Source organism: Serinus canaria, chromosome 20 (assembly GCF_022539315.1).
Source record: "Serinus canaria isolate serCan28SL12 chromosome 20, serCan2020, whole genome shotgun sequence".
NCBI classification, from domain to species: Eukaryota; Metazoa; Chordata; class Aves; order Passeriformes; family Fringillidae; genus Serinus; species Serinus canaria.
Window position 1 is genome coordinate 1,490,016 of NC_066333.1, and position 23,234 is coordinate 1,513,249.

The following is a 23,234-nucleotide window of genomic DNA, read 5'->3' on the forward strand; positions in this document are numbered from 1 at the left end:
CTCTGAATAAACCATTATGTCCCATCGGGAAATGGGGATGCTCTGCCACGGTGTTCCTGCAGCCGTCCTCGTGTCACCAGCTGCTCTCTCCCATGCTGGGCCTTATAAAAAAGAGAGGGGCAGGTAGTAATACAAGAGGGAATGGTTTTAGACTAAAAGAGGAGAGATTTCGATTATATGTTGGGAAGGAATTCTTCCCTGCGAGGGTGGCGAGGCTTGGCACAGGGTGCCCATTGAAGCTGTGGCAGTCCCATCCTTGGAAGCGTCCAAGGCCGGGTGGGACGGGGCTTGGAGCACCCTGGGATAGTGGAAGGTGTCCCTGCCCATGGCAGGGGTGGCACGGGCTGAGCTGTACGGTCCAAAACCGGGGGTGGCTCCGTGCTGTCCGTGGCCCCCGGGTCACTGCGGGCCCGTCGCGGGGGAGCCCCGGGGTCGCGGGGCTGGGCGGGGCCGCGGAGGGATCAAGCCCCGCCCTCTATGGGCGGTGCCCGGTGACGTCACCGCCGCTCCGCCGCAACCCCAGCGCAGACGGAGCCGCCCAGTCCCGGTGCCGTCCCGGTCCCGCCGCGATGCCCTCGGACCGGCCCTTCAAGCAGCGCCGCACCTTCGGTGAGCCGGGACCGGCCGGAAGCGGCCGCGCGGGAGAGAGGGAGGGAGGGACGGACGGACGGACGGACGGACGGACGGACATGGGGATCTGCCCTGCGCCGCTCCCGCCGTGCTGCCCTGCGGGGCGGCCCCGCCCGGGCAGGGGCTCGGCCGCCGCGGGTCCCCGCCGGGCGCGGCCGCGGGCGCAGCGGGGCCCGGGCCGGGGGCGGCGGTGCCGCAGCCAGCGCGGTGATGTCATCCCGGCCGGCCCCGCTCCGCTCCGCTCCGCTCCGCTCCGGGGGGGCCGCACCGCGCCCGGCCCGAGCGCCGCGATGTGCCCGGGCCATCCCCGCCGTGCCGCCGCTTCTCCGGGGAACCGGGGTCACTGGGGCGCGGTGGCGGCCGCAAGGGGCCGTGGAATGCCCGGGACGAGGGTGGTGGCCGGGTGTCCCTTTTGACTGTCAGAACACAAAGGCCTTCCCAAAAATCGCCTCTCGCGCTCCCCGTCTCGTCGGCGTTGGGGCGGTTGTTGTTCCGCGATGTCGCACGCCTGCTGTGATGATTGTCGAGACACAGCGGAGTCAGTGGTCACATCCTCCCCACCCCTTTGTCAGAGGTGCGTGCTGGGGACGCTCAAAAGGTGAGAAGGTGACAGTAGAAAATCCCAGATTTTTATCTCCAGACCCAATAGCGGAATCCGAGGAAACACCAACTGTTTCCCTTGACCTTTGCCAGCTGGCGCAGGGAGAGGTGTGTGTTTCTGGCGGGTTAAATTCCTGGAGAAGGGGTAACATTTGAGCTTTACTCGCGGTATAATGCTGAAATCAGTGTTTTCGTGCCATAAAAAACACTCATATTTTGCCTCACTGTCCAAATGCAGGTGAGGGCATTTCCTACATGGGTTTTAAAATTGGAGCTTTTGTCTGCTGAAAACTGCTGATCCAGCCCCTTGCTGCTCTCTTGGAAACTGTAAATATTTGGTATTTTATTGGCACAACCCTTCTGGCCTTGAATGCTTACCCAGCCCTCCCCTGCCACAGACCGAGCCAAGGGAACACGCACAAACAAGAACCAACCGAAGCCTGGGAGCTTGGGATCCTTGCTGGGACCCTGCTGTGTTCTCCTAAGCTATGTCTTCAAACCAGCAAAGTCCTAAATCAGCCCCTTAGTGACTACCTACTGTTAAACTGATGAGAATCAGCTTATTATGGTTAAGAAGAGACTGGTTTGCCTTTGTGGATTGCTCAGACTTTTTTTGAGCCAGAAGGAAAACAAAATCTGAGGCTCAGAGCAGTTGAAAGAAAGCAGGATTAAATTAGCCCAGGAGGGACAGAGGGGGTGAGGGAGTTTGTTGCCGGCAACTGCAAGTGCTCCTTGTTTCTCTGTACTTTCCTCTGCCCTTTTGCTCTCTCAGCTGACTGAGCTGCAGAGCGGAGCCAGGAGGAGGAGGAGGAGGAGGAGGCCTGGCAGCCCCCGCAGTTGCTTTGGGTCAGGGCTGGAATTACTCTGTTGGAGAAAGTAAATACGGCTTGTTTTTGTCTTTGAATCATTACACAACAGGAGCAGGAAGCGATTGTTTACAGTGCAGTTGGAGAGGGCTGGTGGAAAACATCTCCAGCGATTCTGTAGCCTCAGAATGGCTTAATTTTTAAGGCTTCAAAACTTTACAGGAATGGAATGGTTCCAAAAAAGCAGTGAAAAGGCAGAGCCAGGGCTATGGCTGTTTACAAAAGGCACCAAGGCTCCAGTTTCATGGCAAGTGGCTGCCTTAGGTCTTGGGCTGCTGCTCCTTAATTCTGCTTTCCTCAATGTCTGTGTTCCCCCTTCTTGTATTTTTGGAATTTTTCTGTGAATTCCTTATGTTTGTTTGTTTGCTTGATCTTGGGTCTCTCGTGAGTAAAATTTCCTGATTTCTCTTCATCACTGTTGAGGACTTGAGAAGGGGCCTGGCTGGGAAGCCACAGGGGTTTGATCTGAGGTGTGTGGAGGGCAGGGAGCAGTGACTCCACCGTGACCTCCGCTGCTGTCCCTGCTGGCAGGTGAGCTCTGTGACCAGCCCTTGGCAGCAGAATGTCCTTGCTGTGGGTGAGGGGGTGAAATGTGGCAGCACCCTCTGCATCCATGTGCTGAACCCAGAGGCTGAGGCGTGTTCAGATCTGTTGCAGGAGTCCAAAACAATTCCCAGAACAAAGCTGTGGTCTGTGTCAGAGGAACAGGCTGTCCTGGCAGTAGTGAGAGTGTGCAGCAGCCTGCCGACACTGTCGCACTTCCCGAAAGGAGCACGAGTCCTTGGGAGCATTGTCCCACTGCTCCTGAGCAGGGTTTGCATGGGGCTGGCAGCAGCTGCCAGCTGTGCCTTCAGTGCAGCACAAACCAGCCTGGATCCTGGCCTGGCCGGGTGACACAGAGCCCCTCGGTCCCATGTCCCCGTGTCTGGCAGGAGCAGAAGCAGGAACACACCTCCGTGTGTCTGCTGGCTCAGCTGGAGCCCCTGGCTTGGGGACAAACACAGAGGTTTGACCTCAGCCTCTGTGGACAGAGTGTTCCCATCCCAGGTTCCATCCTCTGGGAGATCTGCCCTTGGTTGTGGGAAGCCACTCCTCTTCAGAGGAAGGGCAAGGGTGGGTGTGGAGCAAATCCCCTCTTGGCTCCGGGGAACTGTGTCCCTGGGGACACATCCAGTGCAAGCCAGCTGTGTCTGTACCTACTGAGAGGCCAGCAGTGCCTGAATTGTCTGCCTCACACACCATCCTGGGCTTATCACAGCAGTTCTGCTCGTTGGTGGCTTGGAAAAAAACATCTGGAGATTGATGTGAGGTTGGTCTGTGAGCCCTTGCTGGCCCTTGGCTGGTCCTTGCCTGTCTGTGCTCTGGCTGTTGTGCTTTGAGAGCTCTGGGATTTCTTTGAGAGGAGGATGCTGCTCCAAGCTGCTGCTTAGCTGCCTGTGTCTTGGATTAATTACTGAGGACATTCTGTGACTTGACTGGATGTGGGGGTAATTATCAGCATTGAGGAACTGAACAGGCTTCCAGAACAAAAGCCAGATCGACATGAAGACCACAAATTTTGATTTTTTTATTATTATTGTTTTATATAACACAAGGTCCTGACTGGCATCCAGGAATAATAAAACCTGTGTATTTTGTTCATTACTTTTTTTTTTCTCCCCACTATAAAACCTTCAGATCTTCCTTTGAGCCAGAAGGGTGGAGACAGGTGAATTCAGGGGCTGTCAGGGTGGTAGGCCCTTGCCACCTCTGTCATTGAGTAGCCATGAGCCATGGATAAGTCATGTCCCTTGGCTTTGGTGTTCCTTCTGTGGTCAGTCCCAGCAGGGATCACAGCCAGGAGAGTCACTTGGGAGGTCTCACAGTGTGTCACCTGCTCGGGTGACATTCTGTGGTTGACTGGCAGTGTGTAAACACTACCAGCTCTGTCTTGCTGTTGTTTGCTGCCTTTTGTCCTCAGAAGGTGGTTTAAGGCTGTGAGAGAAAATGCAGGAATGAGTTCAAGACTCTGGTGTCTGGCACGTGTCCCCAAAGCATCTGTGCATGTGGAGGCCTGTTTGTGCACAGCAGCAGTGAACTGTGCTGGGCAAAGGCTCTTGGTGCATGCAGGTGCATGCTGGGCTGCACCAGAATACAGTCCTGCCAGCAGTGCCAGGCCTTTTTTTGAGCAGTTTGAAGTGTCCTGAGTAGTTCTGAGAAATCTGAGAGGGTTCCTGCTGTCTTGGAGATGGATGGGGGTAGGTGGGAAGGTTGTCCAGGTGGAAGGTCATGCAGCAGGCAGAGGGAAACCCTGGCACAGCAGCCTCCCAAGGGTACAGAGGGAACTTGCTGTTCCTTTACCAAGGATAATGAAACTGTGATTACATGTTGAGCAAAAAACCAGTTCCTTATCTGAAAGTGTGATGTAAATACTCTGTTTGCCATCCTGACATGACACAGAAGGTGCTGCCCATTTCCCCCTCATGCTCAGAGGATGCAGTGAGTTTTAAGCTGTTTGGATGATTGGAGGTCCAGTGCTCATCCTACACGGTCCATGGCCGGGGTGGATCACAGAATCCCAGGATGGTTTTGCTTGGAAGGGGCCTTAAAGTCCATCCCATCCCACCCCCTGCCATGGGCAGGGACACCTTCCACTGTCCCAGGCTGCTCCAAGCCCTGTCCAACCTGGCCTTGGGCACTGCCAGGGATCCAGGGGCAGCCACAGCTGCTCTGGGCACCTGTGTCAGGGCCTCCCCACCCTCACAGGGAACAATTCCTGCCCAGTATCCCATCCATCTCTGCCCTCTGGCAGTTTAATGCCATTCTGCCTTGTCCTGTCACCCCAGTGGTACTGTACAACCAGAGGACAAATGTCTTGACATGTATTTAGAATTCACAGTTGTGGCTCTGCTTGATCACGAGCTGAGCCCTTATCATGATTTGCCAGATGCAAATGCTCATTCCTGGAGCCAGGCCCAAAATCATACTCCTGTTACACTTTTAAACTGCTAAGAAAAATGAAGGTGTTTCCTCTTTGTGTTTTAAAATCCATTTTCAAGCTCTGTTCTGGAGCCAGGAAGATTGAGAATTTTTGCAAATGAATAAGGCTGCTGAGATGCTTCTGCAGTGACAGGGCTCCAACAACCTGGCGTTCCAAAGTCCTCCCAGACACTGCACATCTGGCATTGCAGCTGGAGTGATGGGATGGAAAGTAATAAAGACAGAGCATCCACTACTCCATGTTTATGCTGGTAATGACTTCCAGGGACAGTGGAGCTTCAGGCTCCACCTATTCCATGATGCAGAGATATGTTTTTATCAGTTCAAAGCTTTTAGGTTCAGGGCAGTGTAGGTTTGGTCCTGAGTCATTTCTTCTGTCTGGAGCACCCAGCTTTGCAGACAGACAAATAAAATAAACCTGAAAATCAGAAGTGCTGTCAGGTATCTTCAGTGCTGCTGCCCTATGTAGCCTGGGACAAGCACCCTTCCTTCCTGGATGTGGGAGTCTCCTCTCACTCCTCCCACAGCACCACTGGCCTGAGAAGGAGCATTGGGGAAGGACAGGTCAGGTCAGGTGCTGGGTGAGCCATGACACACTCACAAATTTGGGTGTTTCCTGGTGGTTAGAGGTGTCTGGCCTTAGGGTGGTGTGATATTACAGAAATAGTCATTGGTGTTCATCTGGAATGACCTGCATAACTGGCCTGTGTCTCCAGCACCTGCCAGCTGATCCCACACACATCCTGATTTCAAACCATTCATTTCCTCCTCTCCTGGCAGAAAATCTCTTGGAGAGAAGTCCATGCTCTAGCAGTACTTTGCCCTGGGACTGGTCACAGCAGCTTTTTGAAGAAACATGTTCATTTTTGCATCTGCTTCAAATCTTAGGCAGATCCCTCTTTGGGCTGGCTGGCAGGGTGTTGTGTGGATGGCAGGGAGAAGCCACAGGGCCAGCAGCCTGCTGGAGGGGATGTCTGTACACTACAGAGCTGTGGGACACAGGGAGAAGCAGTAGCTCCTGGCTGCATTTTTGGTCCCTGCTCTCCACACGCAGCCCTTGCCCAGCTCAGGAGCTGCTGATCTGGTAGCACACTGGTGACATTTCCAGGTGGTATTTGCTCTTACTGGTGTTCTCCTGACAGCATTCCTGCTGGTCACAGGCAGCAGGGCCTCTCCCTGTTATCCATCTGCTGCCTTGGGGCAGCACCAGTGCCTGAGCACTGCTTGTCTAGAATCTCCTGGAAAATGGTGCCCCTTATGCAACAGCGCTGTTGGAGGACTGGGCATGTGTTTTCCTTCTGTCCCACCATCTGTATCTTTTGTCTGCTGAGGCTCTTTTGCATCCAGGACTGTCCTTTCATCCCGTGCCTGCACAGTGCCCAGCACAGCAGGGACCTGGCTCCTGTGGCCAGGGCTCCTGGGCACAGCTGATAAAAAAGGTTAATGTTTGCAAAGCACGCCTTAAAATTTTCCACTGTTCTGCCATAATGATCTCATCCCGCATTGCCATGGGATACACGGTGTGCTTGCATCTTTTGGAGCACAGCTTGGGAAGGACCCCAGTCAAGAAAACAGCTAAGATTCTGGTGTTTTGGGCAATTTGCAAGCTTTGCTGTTGGTACTTAACAGTTCAAACAGCAGTTGGAGGAGAAATAAGCAATTTCCCGGCATATGCAATGCTACAAAAATACTCCTATCTTTCAATAGGCTCTAGCAGAGAGGTTTCCCTGGGAATAGCCAATAAAATTGTGTGGTTTTTATCTTGCTGCCATCTTGAGATCTGCCATCCTGGCACTGGGGAGAAGTCTGGCTTCCCTCATGGCAGAGATGTGGTGCCCACAGCTGGAGCAGGGATGGGGCTGTTCCCTCTCGTGCAGGTCAGCACTCTTTGCTCAGCTCCTGGGAGCAGCAGGAGCATGGAGCCCCCCAGCCCCTCTTGTGCTGCTCTCAGGGCTGGTGTTCCGCTGCCCTGGCAGCCAGGAGGGACCAGAAGAGGAGAGCATGGATGGAGACAGGGCTGTGCAAACAGCTCTGGTTTGCTCTGCACATTGGCCAAGGATTCACTGTGGCCAGGTGCTGCAGGGGTGGGGAAAGTCTCAACTTCAGCACGGTTTGGGAGAGCTGCAGGAGGAGAACAAAGCTTGTAAGATCAGGCCTGTTGTGCATGAATGCGAGTGTGCAAACACTGCAGGTGCTGGGGTGGGGGGCCGTGCCTGTCCTCAGCACCGTGGAGGCTCCGGTGCTGGGCTGGCACCTCCTCCAGGTTTCTCTGAAATGCCCTTTAACCATTTTCTCTGCATTCCTGTGACTTAGATTACACTGTATAGACACTGAATTAAGGCTGGTGTTTATAGCTGCTCCTGCTGTGTGATGTTGATGCTTTCATGAGTCACAGGCTCAACCTCTGGCTCCCATCCCAGGCTGAGGAGGGTGTGGGGTGGGTGACCATCACTATCTCTTGCTGGAGATCTCTTGTGCCTGAACTCCTGTGTGCACAGGAATCACCCAGGGATTGATGCAGCTTTCCCTGATTGCCAAGCCTGCTTCCTTGGCTCTCCAAGGCTAGGATGGGACAGTGTGCTCTTTAGCAGTGTCCTGGAAACTTCTACCTGTAGATTCAGGAACCTGAGCACCTTAGGTGGGATTGCTCCCAACTGCCTTCCCGAATGGAGTTCCTAAGAGAGCGATTCCACATGAAAGAGTTCAGTGCTTGAGGTGTTTGTAGTTGCAGTCCATGGACCTGCTGGAGGGACCCAGCAGCACCTGCTGCCATTCCCCTCTGTCACCTGCAGATCAGCCTCCTGACACAGGCTCCCCTGAGGTCAGGAAGGGGGAATGGCCTGGGCCTGCTGGCCAAAGGGAGCAGGTCCTGGGCATCTGGCGGGTTTTAAAGGGTGGGACAGGGGAGCTTCCACTGTGGCCCAGCAGACTTGAGGGTAGCTGAGAGTTCTGTCACTGGTTTCTTGTGCCCTTATTCCTCCTGAGCACGGAGTCAGCAAGACCTGAAAGGATCTTTCTGCAGCAGCCACCCTCTGCCCAGGGCACCCCATCTGCTCCCCATGGGAACAGAGGACTCTGGTCCCAGGGGTGGGATCCTGAGGCACTGATGTGCAGCTGGAGTGATGATGGACCCTCTTCCTCTCTGTGTGGCATCTTTTTCAGTGTAACGGGCATGAGGCACCTCTGTTCCCACTGTGTAAATGGAGGTGGTGATGGCTTTTGTCATCTTGTGCCGTAGCTGGTGATGCTTCCAGGGAGCAGGGAGGGATGTCTGGCATGTGGCTGCCCTTTGGCACTCGCAGCCTGGGCTAGTTGGATGCTCCAAGATTACCTTCATTTCCTAGCCATGGTAACATGCCTTCAGCAAATTCCTTCTCTGGTCGTTCTGACAATTACCTGAGTTGTTGGGGCTTCCTGTGCAAACAGTCCTGTGACCTTGCAGGGCAGCACATGGTGTTTAGGAGGCTCATGCACATGACATTATGGAGAGAGAAGCAGGCTAGGGTGACACTGAAGCCAGGATGACTGGCCAGACTGAGGACACAGCTCTGCAGGCTCTGTTAACACCCAGAAGTCTGAGCTGGCTGCAGCCAAGCTGCTAGAATTTCCATGGCAATCAGTGTCGCCCAGTTAAGCTCTGGACCTCTTGATCTCCAGCCTTTTGGATGCTCCATCCTGGCCACAAGTGAACATGTGGGAATGGGGCTCTGTGGGAGGGGGCAGCTGCTTCTGCCCCAGCTGGGTGCTGTGGGCTGGGTGCTGCTGGCACCGTGTCCTTCAGCACTGCCAGGGAGGTGTCTCTGTGCCAGTGTCACGTGTGCTGCTGATGTCTGTGTGACTTCTGGCTGATTGGTACCTCAGGGGAAAATTGTCTGTATCACAAGGATGATTCTGGATCCCTGGAGCACTGGATTGGATTAAAAGGAAACATGAGAAGCTGCAGCTTTGGTCATAAAACCCAACAAATACGCCTGAATTTTTCATGAAATCCAAATAATTTTGCTCTGTGTTGCTTGCCTATGGAGTCCTACAGAATAAAAGATCTAACAGTTCCTAGCAGAGTGATATTTTCCTCTTGAGGAGGCAGAAATGGTGCTCAGAACTTTGGATGATCTGGTGATTTTGTAGTCTTGTGGCTTTGTGACCTTGGGAAGAAACTCCAGTTTCTTCCCAAGGTCATATCTAGCCAAATTCAACATATAAGCAATAAAAATTTATTGAGTGCTCAGAGGAGAAATTATCAGTGTTTCTGAGGAGAAAACACTCAGACACATGCACTTATCGTGCCCTCCATTCTCCCAGTGGGCCATGGGGAACTGGGGCTGTGTGAGCTGGTGAGGGGAGCTGGGTGTGGCAGGATGATCCCGTGAGAGATCCTGCAATACCCATATCTCTTTTCTGGGCAGTGCTTAGTCATTGACCTTCACCCCCTGGCTTAGTTTCTGGGCATTTCAGATGTAGGCTGTGAAGCACTTCAGGAGTAGTGGCAGTTCCAGGAGCAGGACAGATTTGTGGTGTCCCAGGAAGAGCATGCACAGAGAGAGCATGTCCTGGCTCTGCTACTGCTTCTTCCTCTGCTTTCTGCTGCTGTGGGTTGTGGAAAGAGGAGAGCCCTCTGGTAAAGCAGCGAGGGCTATGGGAATTCTCCTGTAAACTGGAAGAGTGCACAAGCTTTGTGTGCTGCCTGTTGTGTGTGTCAATAAACTCTGGAGGAAAATGGAATAGAAAGTGTGAGAACAGCTGCAGGAAAAGTCTTTCTCTATGTGGGTCATCTCCTTGCTTAAGGTTTTCTTCCTGCCTCCAGGCCTAGAAGTACTTTCTGTCAGGCCAGGAGCTGTTGTAGCTGCTCCACAGATGTGTGCTAGGGAAGGAGTCCTCCTTGGTGAGGTGCAGCTCTAGTGGAGCCAGGCACCGTGCCAGAGAGTGCTTGGAAGTGAGAAGCAGGCAGGAGGAAATGGCTAAAACCCAGCCCCAGCTGGAAAATTGTCTCCCTGGGGGAAGCATCCAGGAGACACAAGGAGCCTGAACTTGCAGAGCACAGCCCCCAAAGCTGTAATGCTGCTCTGCACTCACTGCCAGGAGCTGCGTGTGCTTAGGGTGGATTTAAGTTAATTTTGTTAGCTTTATGGTGTCCTTTCACTCCCCTGATTTCCAGGTGTGTTGCCCAGTCTTAGCAGGCAGAGTGGTGTGTCCCAGCCCACTCTGGGACACGGGGTTGGGGCAGCAGGAGCCCACGAAGCATCGGTCTCTGAAGCTGACATCTGGCACACCATGCTCAGAAAAGGCCTGGGGAGCAGAATGTGCATTCCTTGAGAAATGTCCTTCTCTCTGGGTCAGCCTGTGGCTTGCAGGGTGGGTGCCTCAGTTCTGCCTGCCCTAGCACACACAGGTGTTTCTAACTTGATTTCTTTACTTCTCTTCCTGCAGCGGATCGTTGTAAAGAAGTGCAGCAGATCCGAGAGCAGCATCCGAACAAGATCCCGGTGAGTGAAGTGTTCTCACTCTTGGGTCAGGCTTTGTTCTCAGGACCCCTCTGTGCTCCTGGGTAGCCTCCATGGAGCTTGCAAAACTTTGCTCCCTGGAATCAACACAGGATGGTCCTCGTGAGCTCCAGTGCCTTGTGTGTGCCAGCTGCCCAACAGCAGACGTGTTCTCTGCAGGGCAGAGGACAGTCTGGCTCTAAAGCTCCATGCTGCCTTGGAGGCAGGGGACTGATTTCATCTCAAATCTATTTCCAAGCGAGTGCAATAGGAAAAAACTCTGAAATGGCTTTTGTTTTGGCAATAGTAACTGCCTAATTTGTCCCAGATAACCTGGTAAGGATTTCTCTGCCCATAGAAAGGTGGGCTGATCTTTGCTGCACTGAAAGCACAGAGTCTCTTTTAGGATCATTCATATCCATTCTGTGCTGTCCAGCACCTGCGGTTGACAGGCACAGGTGAGACACCACGAACTTGCAATTCTTCCTGCCCATGTCACACCTAATGTGCTCAGTTGCTCTTTGGTTGTGAGTATGCTTTTGAGTTCCTGCCTGAGTATCTGCTTCTCTTCCTGAGAAGATGGAGAACTTAGAGGAACATCCAGTTCCTAGAAGTGTCCAACACCAGGTTGGACAGGGCTTGGAGCAGCCTGCTCTAGTGGCAGGTGTCCCTGCTCACCTTTAAGGTCCCTTCCAACCCAAACCATTCCATGATTCAATGAAATTATGTACTTGGGGCTTGCTCTGCTTACTGTTTGCTATATCACAGCATCTATGACCAAAAAGACAGGATTCCTAGTTCAGCTCCCTCTCAGTGTTGGATGAACATCAACCTTGCCTTAAAATTGTAGACTATCAGCATTTGACCTTCAGGACTGAATGTCTCAAACTGCTCTTGGCCCATCTTAGTCCACTTGTGCCTCACTCTTGTTATGTTTTTAGCACAGCGTTTTCTAGCCAGAAGAATTCTTTCTTCTCCTCTCTTCCCACCACCACTGTGGGGTTCATGTGATGTGCATGTGTTTCCAGCCCAGCAGAGCAGGGCCTGCCCCTCACAGCACCCTGGCCACCGGTGCTCCAGGTTGTCAACACATTGACTGGCCTCTGCTTTTAACGTGGTTTTAATGGCATTAGACTGGCTCTGCATTTCTCCAGAGCTGTGGCAGTGCATTCAGGCTCTGGCAGCAAGGCCAGGCTATAAATGAGTTGTACATAAAATGCACACATGTGCCTGTATCAGGTGCCTGCATACAAATGTGTGTTGCTTGGGGAATGGACAGAAGGGGCCAGAGTGCATCCACAGGCAGAGTTTTATGGCATTAATGAGACATGGTGGGAGAGCTGGAGTGCTCTTTGTGTTGGGGTCAGCACCACAAGTTTTGCTGGAGGGGTAAAAAGAATCAGGTGGTGAGAAGTGTCAGGAAGGTTTGTGGGGTCCAGCCAAGTTTGTGTCACTGCTGTCTCTAAAGGCCTGGTCCCTGTTAGACCCCAGCACCAGCCCGGTGCTGTCTCTTCTCTCCCAGGGCAGGTTCCAGTGCTAGGCAGTGATCAGAGCCTCGTGCAGGAGCCTGGTGTGGGCACTGTCATGGCTCCAAGCACTGCAGGCTCATTGGCTGTGGGCAGGTCTTGGTCATCTGTGAAAGACAGGAGCTGTGTTTTCCAAGTGTTTGGTTTCCCTGGAGAGGCACTTGGAATCAGCAGAGGGGTTTGAGCCCCCAGCCCAGGGGAGTGAGGGAGACCCAAGGTCACACCCTTACTGCTGGCAGAAGCCATGGCAAAGCTGTGCAGCACCTGCTGCCCTCCTGCAGCTCCAGCTCCCAGCCAGAGTCCTTGGGCAAGTCCCTTCTGCTTTGAGAGGGGCCAGGAGGATTTGCAGAGGGCATGGCCTGGCTTTGTGCCCAGGGAAGAGCTTCTCTCTCCTGTTTCCATGAGTGAACTTGCAGGGAAAGCTGAGGAAGGGACTGACGTGGAGTTCTTGGCTTCTGTTTCACGGGAAGTCACATCCCAGGATGCCCCTCTGGCACGTGTCAGAAGGACAGAGGAGGAGCCAGCTCCCCTGTACACCTCGTGCCAGGGGCTCCTTTGCTGTCTCTGCATTTCTCAGAGCTGCTCTGGCAGAAGGTGCTGACCCCAGGCACACCTGCTGAGAAGGTGAGATGGGTGTGGTGGTAGCAGGGGCTGCTCACGCTCAGCCTGCTGGGAAGAAATCTCCAGCTGCTCCTCGCAGGGCAGTTCCTCCTTGGGCAGTCAGAGCAAGCAGAGAAGTTCAGCCTTTTCACTGGGACCCCCATCCACAGCCTCAATACATGCTTTCAAAATCATCTTCTGTCCTGTTAGAGGACAGGGAGCCTCTGCCCTCACACTGTCCCTGCCTGCTCTCAGCCCCAGGGACCTTTCTGGAGATGACTAAACCCTCAGAGAGTCTGAAATTGCTGGGGAGCAGCTGGTGCTGGGCAGCAATGGGAGCAAACCACTTTCCAAAGCCCTGCAGTGCTAAATTCAGGCAGGCCTGGTGAGTCAGGGGCTGTAGAGGGGGGTGAGGGCAGGGAGGGCTGAGGGGGTGTTGGGGCTGTGCAGAGGGGGCTCTGTTGGGTTCATCTGGGCACCCACAGAGGAGCATGTGGCAGGTGGGAGATCCCACATAATGCCCTGCCCTGGCACAGGGATGGATGGAAACCCAAATTACAGACTCAGAGGAAGGGACAACCTTCTCTGGGCTCCTGGGAGCACTTTTCTGGGGAGTTGCAGATCCAGTGTCCAGCACTGACATGACTCTGGATGGATCAACACCAGAGCACCTGTTTGACTGAGGGCTGCTGTGTCTGCTGCCACTAAAGCACCTGCACCCTGCTCTGCCAGAGGGGGACAGGGTGAGGCTGGTGCAGTCTGTGCTTGTGTGAGGTCTGTGTGTGTGTGGGTCAGTCTGTGCCTGGCCACGGATGCCAGGGAGGTGTTACATACACACATTTGAGCTTCTGTGCCTGCTGGGAATACATTCCCAGCCTCACTCCTGGTTGGACGTTGCCTCTGTTGACCACCCCATCTGGCCATACTCCCTACCAGACTCCCTTTCCATCTCTCCAGTCTGGCCCTAGAACAAAGGCTGTATTCATAAACGCTGTCCAAGCCCCCTTTGCAGCAGAACCAGGACTTCAGGCTCTGCCCTGAGTGTTTCCCCTCCCCACCTGTGCCCACTCGTGATTTCTGCAGAGATCTGTGGTAGTTTCCCTCTGCACGAGCAGGTGTCCCATGCTGAGGAACCCCTGGCTGAAGGCAGCAGCTTGGAAGAGGATATGGGATGGGAGGTGGCTGTGCACACCCACCCTGGGACCACAGGGATGTAACTTTAGCATTTGATCATGCTTTTCCCTCCAGAGCTAGACAGGAACGTTTTGTCCATTGGCCACCTGTTCTCACAGCTGGGTTACCCAAATAGCAGCTCAAGTTCTGGGAAATGAAACTCTTGGAGCTGTTCTATGTGAGAGGCTCCGTGTCTGCTCAGGGCACAAGGCACCTGCTGCTCCAAGAGCCAGGAAAGGCACTGCATCCCATTCTTGGATTAATCTAAGAGTGGTTCCTCTTGGGATGGAACTGGCTGGTAATGAGAGACACCAGTCTCTGGTCCTGCTCTTGTGAGAACTGAGGCATCATCCAGGTGTGCAGGGCCCTCTCTGCAGGTAAAGGTGGATGCACAAACAGCTGCTGTGTGCCTGCTTCCCTGTGCAAATCAAAAAGCTGAGGGGCCATGTCGGGGCTTTAGCTGCTCACAGTGACCCCGAGATGTGTCACAAAGTCTCTTTTCCCAGCCCAGTGGTCAAAGAAGGAGTCAGAACTCTTCAGTTCTCGGTCTCAAGGTTGTTCATTGTTTCTTGTCTCTAAAATTCTTTCTCCTGGTCTGCTGAGGTCCATCCAGCAGGTCAGACAGAAGCACTCTGCCTGCCCCTGGGACAGTGTTATCTTTTTATACTAAAAACTAGATGTACAATATTTACAATAACTTCCCAATACCCATCACCGGTGTTAGACAGTGAGCTTCTACTTTAAACCAATCTAAAAGTGCCAACATCACAGCAGAAGATGGAGGCCAAGAAGAAGAAGAAGAAGGAGAAAGGCTAGACACACCCAGATTCCTCCATCTTGCCCCCTGAATCCCCATTCTAAAAAACTCCAAAAAATCTATTTTTCCACCCGGTGACAAACTAATTATTATTCTACTAAAACTATTGTGGCTTGTAATTCTTCAAATAAGGTTGGTAATTGTTTTTTCCAAGGGCACAATCAAAGGCACAGGGGTCCTGGGCTCTGTGCCAAGGTCTCTGAGCCCCCTGGGCAGGGGCCTGAGTCCTCCAGGGCAGCCAGAGGAATTTCCTGGGTTCCAACAGGGCCACTGCTGCCTGTGTGTTTCCCAGCAGCATCCTTGTATGAGGCTGTTGTGAGTGCTCAGCCCCTCAAGACTTCTCCTCTCCCCACAGCCAAAATACTCACCTGTCCTTGTAAGATTCACGTTAAATGCAGTAGGATGGTTCTGCTCATCTTGTCCTCCCTGTGCCCTCCTTGGGGGGATGAAGGGCCATTAACAGGTTGGTGGGGGATACCCCAATGCATGATTTAGTCTGTTGCAGAAAGTGGTTCTTTAATCAGTTCCTCCTTTGCCAAAGAGGGTTCCCTGGTGTTCACATGCTGCTAGCCCAGGTGTTGGGTTCCCCTTGGGTGAGATTTGTCCAGGCTGGGCTCTGCAGTGGCTGTTTTGGTGCAGAGCTCCCAGCAAGGCACCTCACCCCACCTCTGGGAAGTGCCTGCAGCCCAGCCCTGTCAGACCAGCCTGGGGGGCTCCTCAGCCATTCCCACTCCCAATGACTCCGCACTGTTCCAGCTGGGGTGTCTGATCCACCTCTGGGGGAGGCTGGCACGAGTTCTGCTGCTACTGCTGCTGCGGCCAGAGGCTGAGGTGTCAACCAGGGAACAAAGGGAAGGGAAATCCGTGTTCCCAGAGGTTCCCTGGTCCTTCTGGCTCCACAGAGCCATCTCCTGGGGATCCTCCTCTCTGCACCGTCCCTCTGCCAAAAGCCATTTGCAGTTCTTGAGTATTTTTGGAAAGGACCTGGGAAAATAAATTATGGGAATTCCTTGCCTTATAGTGAAAAATAATGTTCAGTCTCAGGTGGGAGAGGATAATGGGTTGTTGAGTATCCAAGAGTCTCTCTGTGGGGAAAGGAACAGGTTGTGAGAGAGCATCACTGCAACGGGAAGATACTAAGCTGTACAATTTTCACTTATTTTCATTTTTCTTAAAAGTACATTCCCTATTTTAACTTCCTGCCACTTTGTTTCTCAGAATACAAAGGTTCCTTTACAGGCTGGTTTAGAACAGCAATTGTAGCTGTCAGCAAACAGCTTCACAGAAGAAAATCATTAACTGTAATAGCAGGGAAAAGGATCAGAATTCATCATTCAAACATTTCAGAGTGTAGGGATGGTTAGAACTTTTCCAAGCAAGATGTCTGGCAGAGGAGTTCGGGCTGGGTTATCCCCGTGGTAACACCAGGCAGGAGTGCCTGGGAAGCTCAGTGCACAGCTGGGGTGGCCCTGGTTTCTGATCCTTCTCAGTCAGTGTGTCAGACTGTTAACATAAGGAGTGGGACTGGTGAAATCCAAACACCCCCTTTCTGAAGGAATGCCTGCGTGGCTTCCCTGGGACTTGTGAAAACTGCTTGCTTGGGAATATCCACAGCTGTTCCTGAGCAGGCAGAGGGATGCTGAACGGCAGCAGGAAGGAAACTGCATCATGAGCTGTCTATAGCTCAAGCCAGCAAAACCTGTGGGTTTTCTCAGTCAGAAAGTGATGTTAAAATATTTCATTCCTCTTCAGATGTCCTGCATGCCAGAGGACAAGAATCTATATCAGTCCGGTGGTGCCCACTGTTTCTCAGCCAGCCAGAGCACTGGTGCTTTAGTTCATTGTTTTGGACACTGTTCACTGCCTGGCTCAGGCACGGGTGATGGATGAAGAGCCACCTGCAGCCAGCCTGGTGCTCAGTGCTCATGTCCTTTTATTGTTTTGTTTCCTGTGAGGGTGAAGCAAAGTGAGGCTGTACCTCAGATTTTCTACCCATGCTAGTTGGATTTGTATCTGACCTTGGGACCAGGGTGTGGGGCACTGTGAACATGACTAATCCTGCCCTTGACTTCCCCCCAGGTCATCATTGAACGCTACAAAGGGGAGAAACAGCTGCCAGTGCTGGATAAGACCAAGTTCCTTGTCCCAGACCATGTCAACATGAGTGAATTGGTCAAAATAATCCGGTGAGTGGGGTGGTCTCAGCTGGCACGTTGAGAGCCTGTCCTCACCCACAGGCCACTCCCTACAGGGTGGTGGGGTCAGGGGGAGGCAGAGCAGCTGCTGAGGGCAGGGATGGGGACGTGGCAGCTGCAGCATCCTTGGGTGTGGTACAGACTGTTGTGGGGGCAGGGGAGGGCAGGTTCTGAGCACATTGTGAAGGGCTGGGGTCTCTCCCTCAAGGGGACAATCACGAGCAATGAAGGGGTCCTATCCCCTCTTTTTATTCTTCAGCTCAGAGGGAAGAGCCCCCTCTGCTTTGCCCTTGCCAGTAGCCCTTGGAGAAAGGGGGCTTTGCAGAATCCTGGCTCAGGAGGCCTTGGAGCCTCGGGCAGCTCAGCTGGACTCAGGGATACCATGTCCTGAGTGGTGGGAGGAGGTCCTGAGGAGGCACTGGCTGTGCAGGCCTGGCCCCAAGGGAATAGCATTGCTGGGGAGAGGAGCTGGCTGTCAGGGCACCCCCCTGACCCTGCCCCTCCTGGCCTTGCCCCCACAGGCGCCGCCTGCAGCTGAACCCCACCCAGGCGTTCTTTCTGCTGGTGAACCAGCACAGCATGGTCAGCGTGTCCACCCCCATCTCGGAGATCTACGAGCAGGAGAAGGATGAGGATGGCTTCCTCTACATGGTCTATGCTTCCCAGGAGACCTTTGGCTTCTGAGGGCTGCTGGGAGTTGGCATGTGGAGACAGATGAACTGTGGCACAGAGGCCCCTGGCCTTGGAAGACAACACAGCCAGAGGCTCACAAGAGAGGGGCTGTGCTGACCCTGCTCCCTCCCTCCCTTCCCATCACCCTGTCACCAAAGAGGCTCGTGGCGCGTGTTGGACTCGCACAACCCCTCCCCTCTGTGTAGGTCAGCCCCGCTCCCCCAGGCGCCCGCCCAGGTGTGTGACACCCCCAGCCAGCCCTGCAGACCCCACTGGGGCCTGGCCCCTGTCCCCCTGTCCCCGTGCTGCTCTCGCTGTGCTGTGTGTGCTCTGCTGCTGCCAGACCCGCTGGGCCACCTTCACCCAGCACAGGGAGAGCCATCTCTCCCCCAGGCACTCACAAAGGGCAGGAGGTCTGCAGAAGCAGCTAACAGATGTTACCATTGCTCCTGAGTTTTAATTGATTTTAATTACACCCATATCAGATTCTTGGTGCTACTGAGTAGATGTAGGCGTCTCTATAGGACTGTGGATAATGTATATCCTTTAGATTTATTTTATTGGTTGGTTTGTTTGGGTTTGTTTGGTTGTTTTTTTTTTTGTTTTGTTTTTTTTTTTTAGGGATAGATTGGAATGGGGAGAGGGGGAAACTTTCCTGTATTCTGTAGGTAAATAAATCAGGCTTCATTGCACTTTAAAGCATAGTAGATGTCAGAGTGGAATTTTCTTTTAATTTATACAGGTTTGCCATCTATAGTGCTGCTCCTCTGCTGGCAGTTGTATCTATATTATCTTGTTTCTTTTTTTTTTTTTCTAATAAAATTGATTTCCCTTCTCTCTGTCTCCCCATTGCATGCAGTTTTTCAGTCTCACTGTGTCAAGGAGTTCACTGAAGGAATGTATTGATTTATATTTGCTATGTTCCTGTTCCTGTTTCTCATGTATTATACCAAAAAAAATGTATATGATAAAATCCCCCCCAGTTTAATCTATACAAAGGTATATATATATATATATATATATATATATATATATATATATATAAATATATATGAAATAAACATAAATTCAAGTTGTGTCTTGTAGGAATGTTCTGTTCCCATCTCATTTGTCTGTGTTAATGTCTTTGGTATATCAAATGTGATGTGTGTTCCCCATGGTCACTGGTGTGTATGTGTGTACCTGCCCAGGCTTCTGAGCTGGTTAATCCAAGCTGTGGAAGAGCAGCTGGTTGGGACTGAGGGGTTGGGACAAAGGGGGAAGATGGGTTAAGAGAACAGAGCTCTGGATAGTGACAGGAAACATGGTTGTTCTTGCCCTACCTGTGTAGAGTCTCTAATCCTTTAATTAAACTTCCTCATCCAGGAACAAAAACTTGAGGTGGAGGCATTTGTAAAGTTTGTTTTTAAGGGAAGCTTTGAGCAGTGCAGGAAATCGTGGCTTATCCTGAGCCCTCCATCAGACTTTTCTCCAGGCAAAGGCAGGAGCTGATGGTCCTTTGGCTGGTCAGTGTCTCCCTGCTCCTCAGCTCACTCTACTTCCTTTGTACGGCCCAGCAGAAAAGGGTTTGGGCACTGAAAGATTAGGGCTTGCCTGAGCTGCAGCTCACTTGTGCTGTTCTTGTCCTACACCTGCAGGGAATCCTCTATCCAGGAAGGAGCTGGTGTGAAGGACAGATCCAACAGAGCACTGCAGGGAGATGTTGGAAGCCAGCTGGAGCACAGCTCCCAGCAGTGTAGGCGAGAACAGCTGCCCTGCTGGTCCTGACAGCTGGAGCACTGTGGATGCTGCCCCTTGCACCAGCCTCATGATATTGAAACTCCAGTCCCTGAGGGAGGATCCTATCCCGTGCACCTCCCTGCAGCATGGGTGCTGCAGCTGATGGGGCTGTACACCAGCAGCCCCAGGTCAGCCCATGGGAGGTGCTGAAGGAGGTGCAGATGTGCTCCAACAGCCTGTCCTGTGCTGCGCCCCAGGGCTGGAGGCTGCTCTGCAGGTGGGGTCTCTCCTGAGTAGGACAAAGGGGCAGAATCCCCCCCCACTCCTGCTGCCCACACTGGGGGATCAGCCCAGGACACGGAGGGGACTCTGGGTGCAGCACACATGGCCAGGACATGTCCACCTTCTCATCCACCACCATCCCCAAGTCCTTCACTTGGCTGCACTGGGCTGCTTCCCACATGATACTGTCTTTGAGGTTTGACCACTTCCAGGATCTCTCCTCTTACTCTTTTCCAGACAGTTCTTTGCTGTTCTCTGTTCTTCCACTCTGCCCTTAGCTCCCAGTGAGTTGGAAATAAAGGTAACACCTGGAGTCTCTCCCTAGGGGCACCCAGCAGCCCTGCTCACCCTTACACAGCTGTGTTTATCCATTTAGCTGGCATCTGCATGGCCTGGCTTCTCATACCTGCAGGTTCTCAAAGGTCTCTGAAGGGGGATGCTGCTGTCTTGTCCCCTTTTCTCCATGTGGGAGATGAAAATAAGCCCTTTCCTTCTCCCCCCCGCCCTGCTGTCCTTTCATGTGCAACCCTCAGGAGGTGCTGAGTGTTTTGACACAGCCAATGCTTGGGCTTTCTGTGGGCTGATGCCTCTGGGCTCTGCAGTAGGCATTGCTGGGCTAGTGGATGATACATGTGCCAGACTGGCTCCAAGGACTGACCAAAGCTGATGGAGCCAGCCAGCCTGACCCAGAGCTGAGCCATGCAGCTGTTGTGGCCCAGCTGTATGAATGATGCCACACGACGGAACCACCAGGGCAGGAGGAAGCTGAGGTTCCTCTGGGAATGGTGGAACGCAGGAGAGCCTGGGACAAGGGCAGGTAGGGCAGAGCACTAGCAAGGAAAGATTCGAATGCAATGCTGATCATTTCCCTCCTGATAGAGGAGAGGATAAAGACCTGAGGATGAGTGTGACAGTTTCAGAGGGCACTTTCAGTCCCCCATCTGTCTCGGCACAGAGCTGCACATCCTGATGCTGGTCTGTTCATCTTGAGGCCACCCACAGTAATGCTGTGCAAGAGCCTGGGGTGAAGCTGCATGGCACTCACAGCATCACTCAGTTACCTCAGCCAAGCCTCTGCATGTGTCCTGGTTTAGGGTAAATTTGGGAGGAAACTTCCAAAGAGGTCCCTCTAGAAAGCAGATTCAAGCAGCCCCTCCCCCTACTGGTTCAGGAAAAGATTTCCTTGTTTATTTAACAATCAAAGTATTCACAAGCATAAGAAATGAATAAAATTAATAAAACCTCTTGCTGTTCTGAAGAGATGGCAGATTCAGAAAGCCAAGCCATACCCCGTGAAAATGACTCACTCAGTCTCTTATCAGTGCCTCCTGTGCTGGAAAATGCCACGTTCTGGGCCCTGGGGGGCCACAGATGTGAGATCCAGGTGTTTTTCTGGGTTTTCAGTCCAGAGCAGGGACAGTCAGCTCCAAGAAAAAGAAAAGCCACAGTCTGGGGAGCTTCTCTGCCTCAGTTAAAAAAAAAAAAAAAAAAAAAACAAACAAAAAAAACCCCACTAAAATAAATAAATAAATAAATAACACAGCTAAGAAAATCAACTAGAAAGCAAAGGAGTGCTTCTGTCCTGTGCTGCAGACAACACAGTTTGTAGGAAGAAAAGCTGAAGCTCCTATCTAAATGTTTTTGAATACAGCTGCCTCAGACATTCCACCACTTCTCCTCCCCCCTTCACTCTCAGATCTAGTTTTAAAGGTGCAAGATTTACTTCTGGGCTAAACAGACAAATGGGGATACAACTCAGCATCATAAAGTCACCCTAGAACATTATGTTACATGTTGCTGTAGGGGGTACAAGTGACACCAAAGAAGGCTTCAAGCATCAGCCCTTTTTTGTGCCTCAGTACAACCTTTTATACCCTTCATCTTACATACATTGCACCTGTGTGCTCTCTCTACCCTTTTGTGGTTGGTCAGTACACCTTGGCACTCCATGTCTCATTACCTTCAATTCTGTTCACCTCTCCTGCACAGCTGTAGCCCATTAGGGATGAAGCTCGGCCACAGCCCCACTCCCAATTACCACAAACTGTGTGCCTACAGTTACGCTGCACCCACCAGCAACCAGAGCCATGACACTGTAACATGTCACTTGGTGACTGCTAACACAGGCTGTGACAGATGCTGTCCCGTGTGGTTAAGAGGGTACTCTTAACCACCCACACAATGCTGCTGCCAGGGCCACCCGAGCCCCCTCATCTCCAGGATGGGTAAGCCAAGCTCCCACAGTCTCCACCAATGGGCAGGAATTAAAAGTTAACCAACAGACTTTGAGAGGGGCTAGGGTTACCTGATGCAACATCAAAGGTAAAAAATGTAGAGCAGCCATGTTGTTAATGAGCCACATGCTAGGCAGCCATGGGGCAGGGCTCCCAGGCCTGTTTTTCCTTATTTAGTCCTTTTGTTATATTTCTTGTTAAGGATGAATAAACCCTTTAAAAATTTTTAAAGTGAGCAGTCATTTCTCTAATAAAAATACAGGGTTTTTTTCTGTTGTTAATTAATCTTAGACATAGCAGTGAAATAGCTGATATAAGTATACTTGTGTTAAAATGTCTGCTTGAATGGGATAACATCCAATGAACATGCGATACAGATATGCCAACTATGAGCACTCACCATCTGAAAACAGTGTGGAGCAAGGCCCAAAAATTGAAGGTTATGGAAAGAATGGACTGAAACCACAACCAAGGAATACGCATGCTCTAAAATATCCTGGCTCCAGAGATTGCTTGTTGCATCTGTCTGTTGGAGACCTTACCCTTGGGAAGCTTCAGGATTCTGGTGTACTCACAGGTGGAGTCTCCTCCAAACTGAGAAGCTTTCATGGATTTCAAGAGGCAGTGGACATTCTTAACAACTTGGATGGTGAGATCATCAAGGCAAGCCTGTATACGTTCTCTGTCTGTTTCAGCTTCCTGGGATGTGTCTGTTTGGGTGGTTTCTCCATCAACAGGCTTCTCCTTCTGCCTGGCTGCCCTCCTTGGCTCAGAAGCTTTGGTCTCCAGACGGTCCCCCAAGATCTCCAACACCATTGCTAGAAGCTCCTTGGCCACCAGTTCTATTTCCTGTTGGTGGTCTAGAGGGGCCTCTGTAGGCTCTGTTCTCATGGAGCTGCCGAAAACACTTCCTCTGAGCAGCGTTCCTAAAAAGCTGACACGCTGGCCCCAAGGAAACTTAAGCCTCCCAAAGACTTCATGCACAACAGTGTTAACCAGCTCTTGTAGCTTCTGGGCTTCTGCTGTGGTCAGCTGCTCTAAGACAGCTTTAAAGGGGCCATCAGCAGTGTTGTCCAGCTCGCTCTGGGTGTCAGTGGCTCCGCTGGCATCTTCCTGACCCAGCTCAGCTGTGGAGTTGGTTTGGCCCTTGAATAAAGCTCCTTTCCCTCTTCTGAATCTCCTTGATTTCAGGGTGGTCTCTTTGCTTTTCTGTGGAGGTAGGCAAGAAGGTTTCTAAGGCTGCAGCTGCCACTCTGCCTGTTAGGTGTCCTCCCATGGGCTCTGAGGACCCTGAAGAGGTGTCAGCACATACTGACTGTTATGTTTGTCCAACTATCCCTCCATTACAAAAAACCAAACAAAATTTAAAGTAGCAGCAATTTTAATTGAATAGCTTAGGATATACAAAATCAGATACAATTTGGTTAAGATAAGGAATAATTTGGTTCCAATAATAGCGCA

At 52.1% G+C, this 23,234-nt stretch overlaps 1 protein-coding gene across 1 annotated transcript; it reads left to right on the plus strand.

Annotated features, from left to right (window-relative positions):
* Positions 1 to 491: 491 nt before the first annotated feature.
* On the plus strand, positions 492 to 18,394 carry MAP1LC3A (microtubule associated protein 1 light chain 3 alpha). The gene is made up of 4 exons (XM_009092925.4): positions 492 to 609; positions 10,503 to 10,558; positions 16,751 to 16,857; positions 17,388 to 18,394. Exons 1-4 carry the CDS (start codon positions 570 to 572, stop codon positions 17,548 to 17,550), a joined length of 366 nt encoding a protein of 121 aa, XP_009091173.1. The 5' UTR covers positions 492 to 569; the 3' UTR covers positions 17,551 to 18,394.
* Positions 18,395 to 23,234: the final 4,840 nt, after the last annotated feature.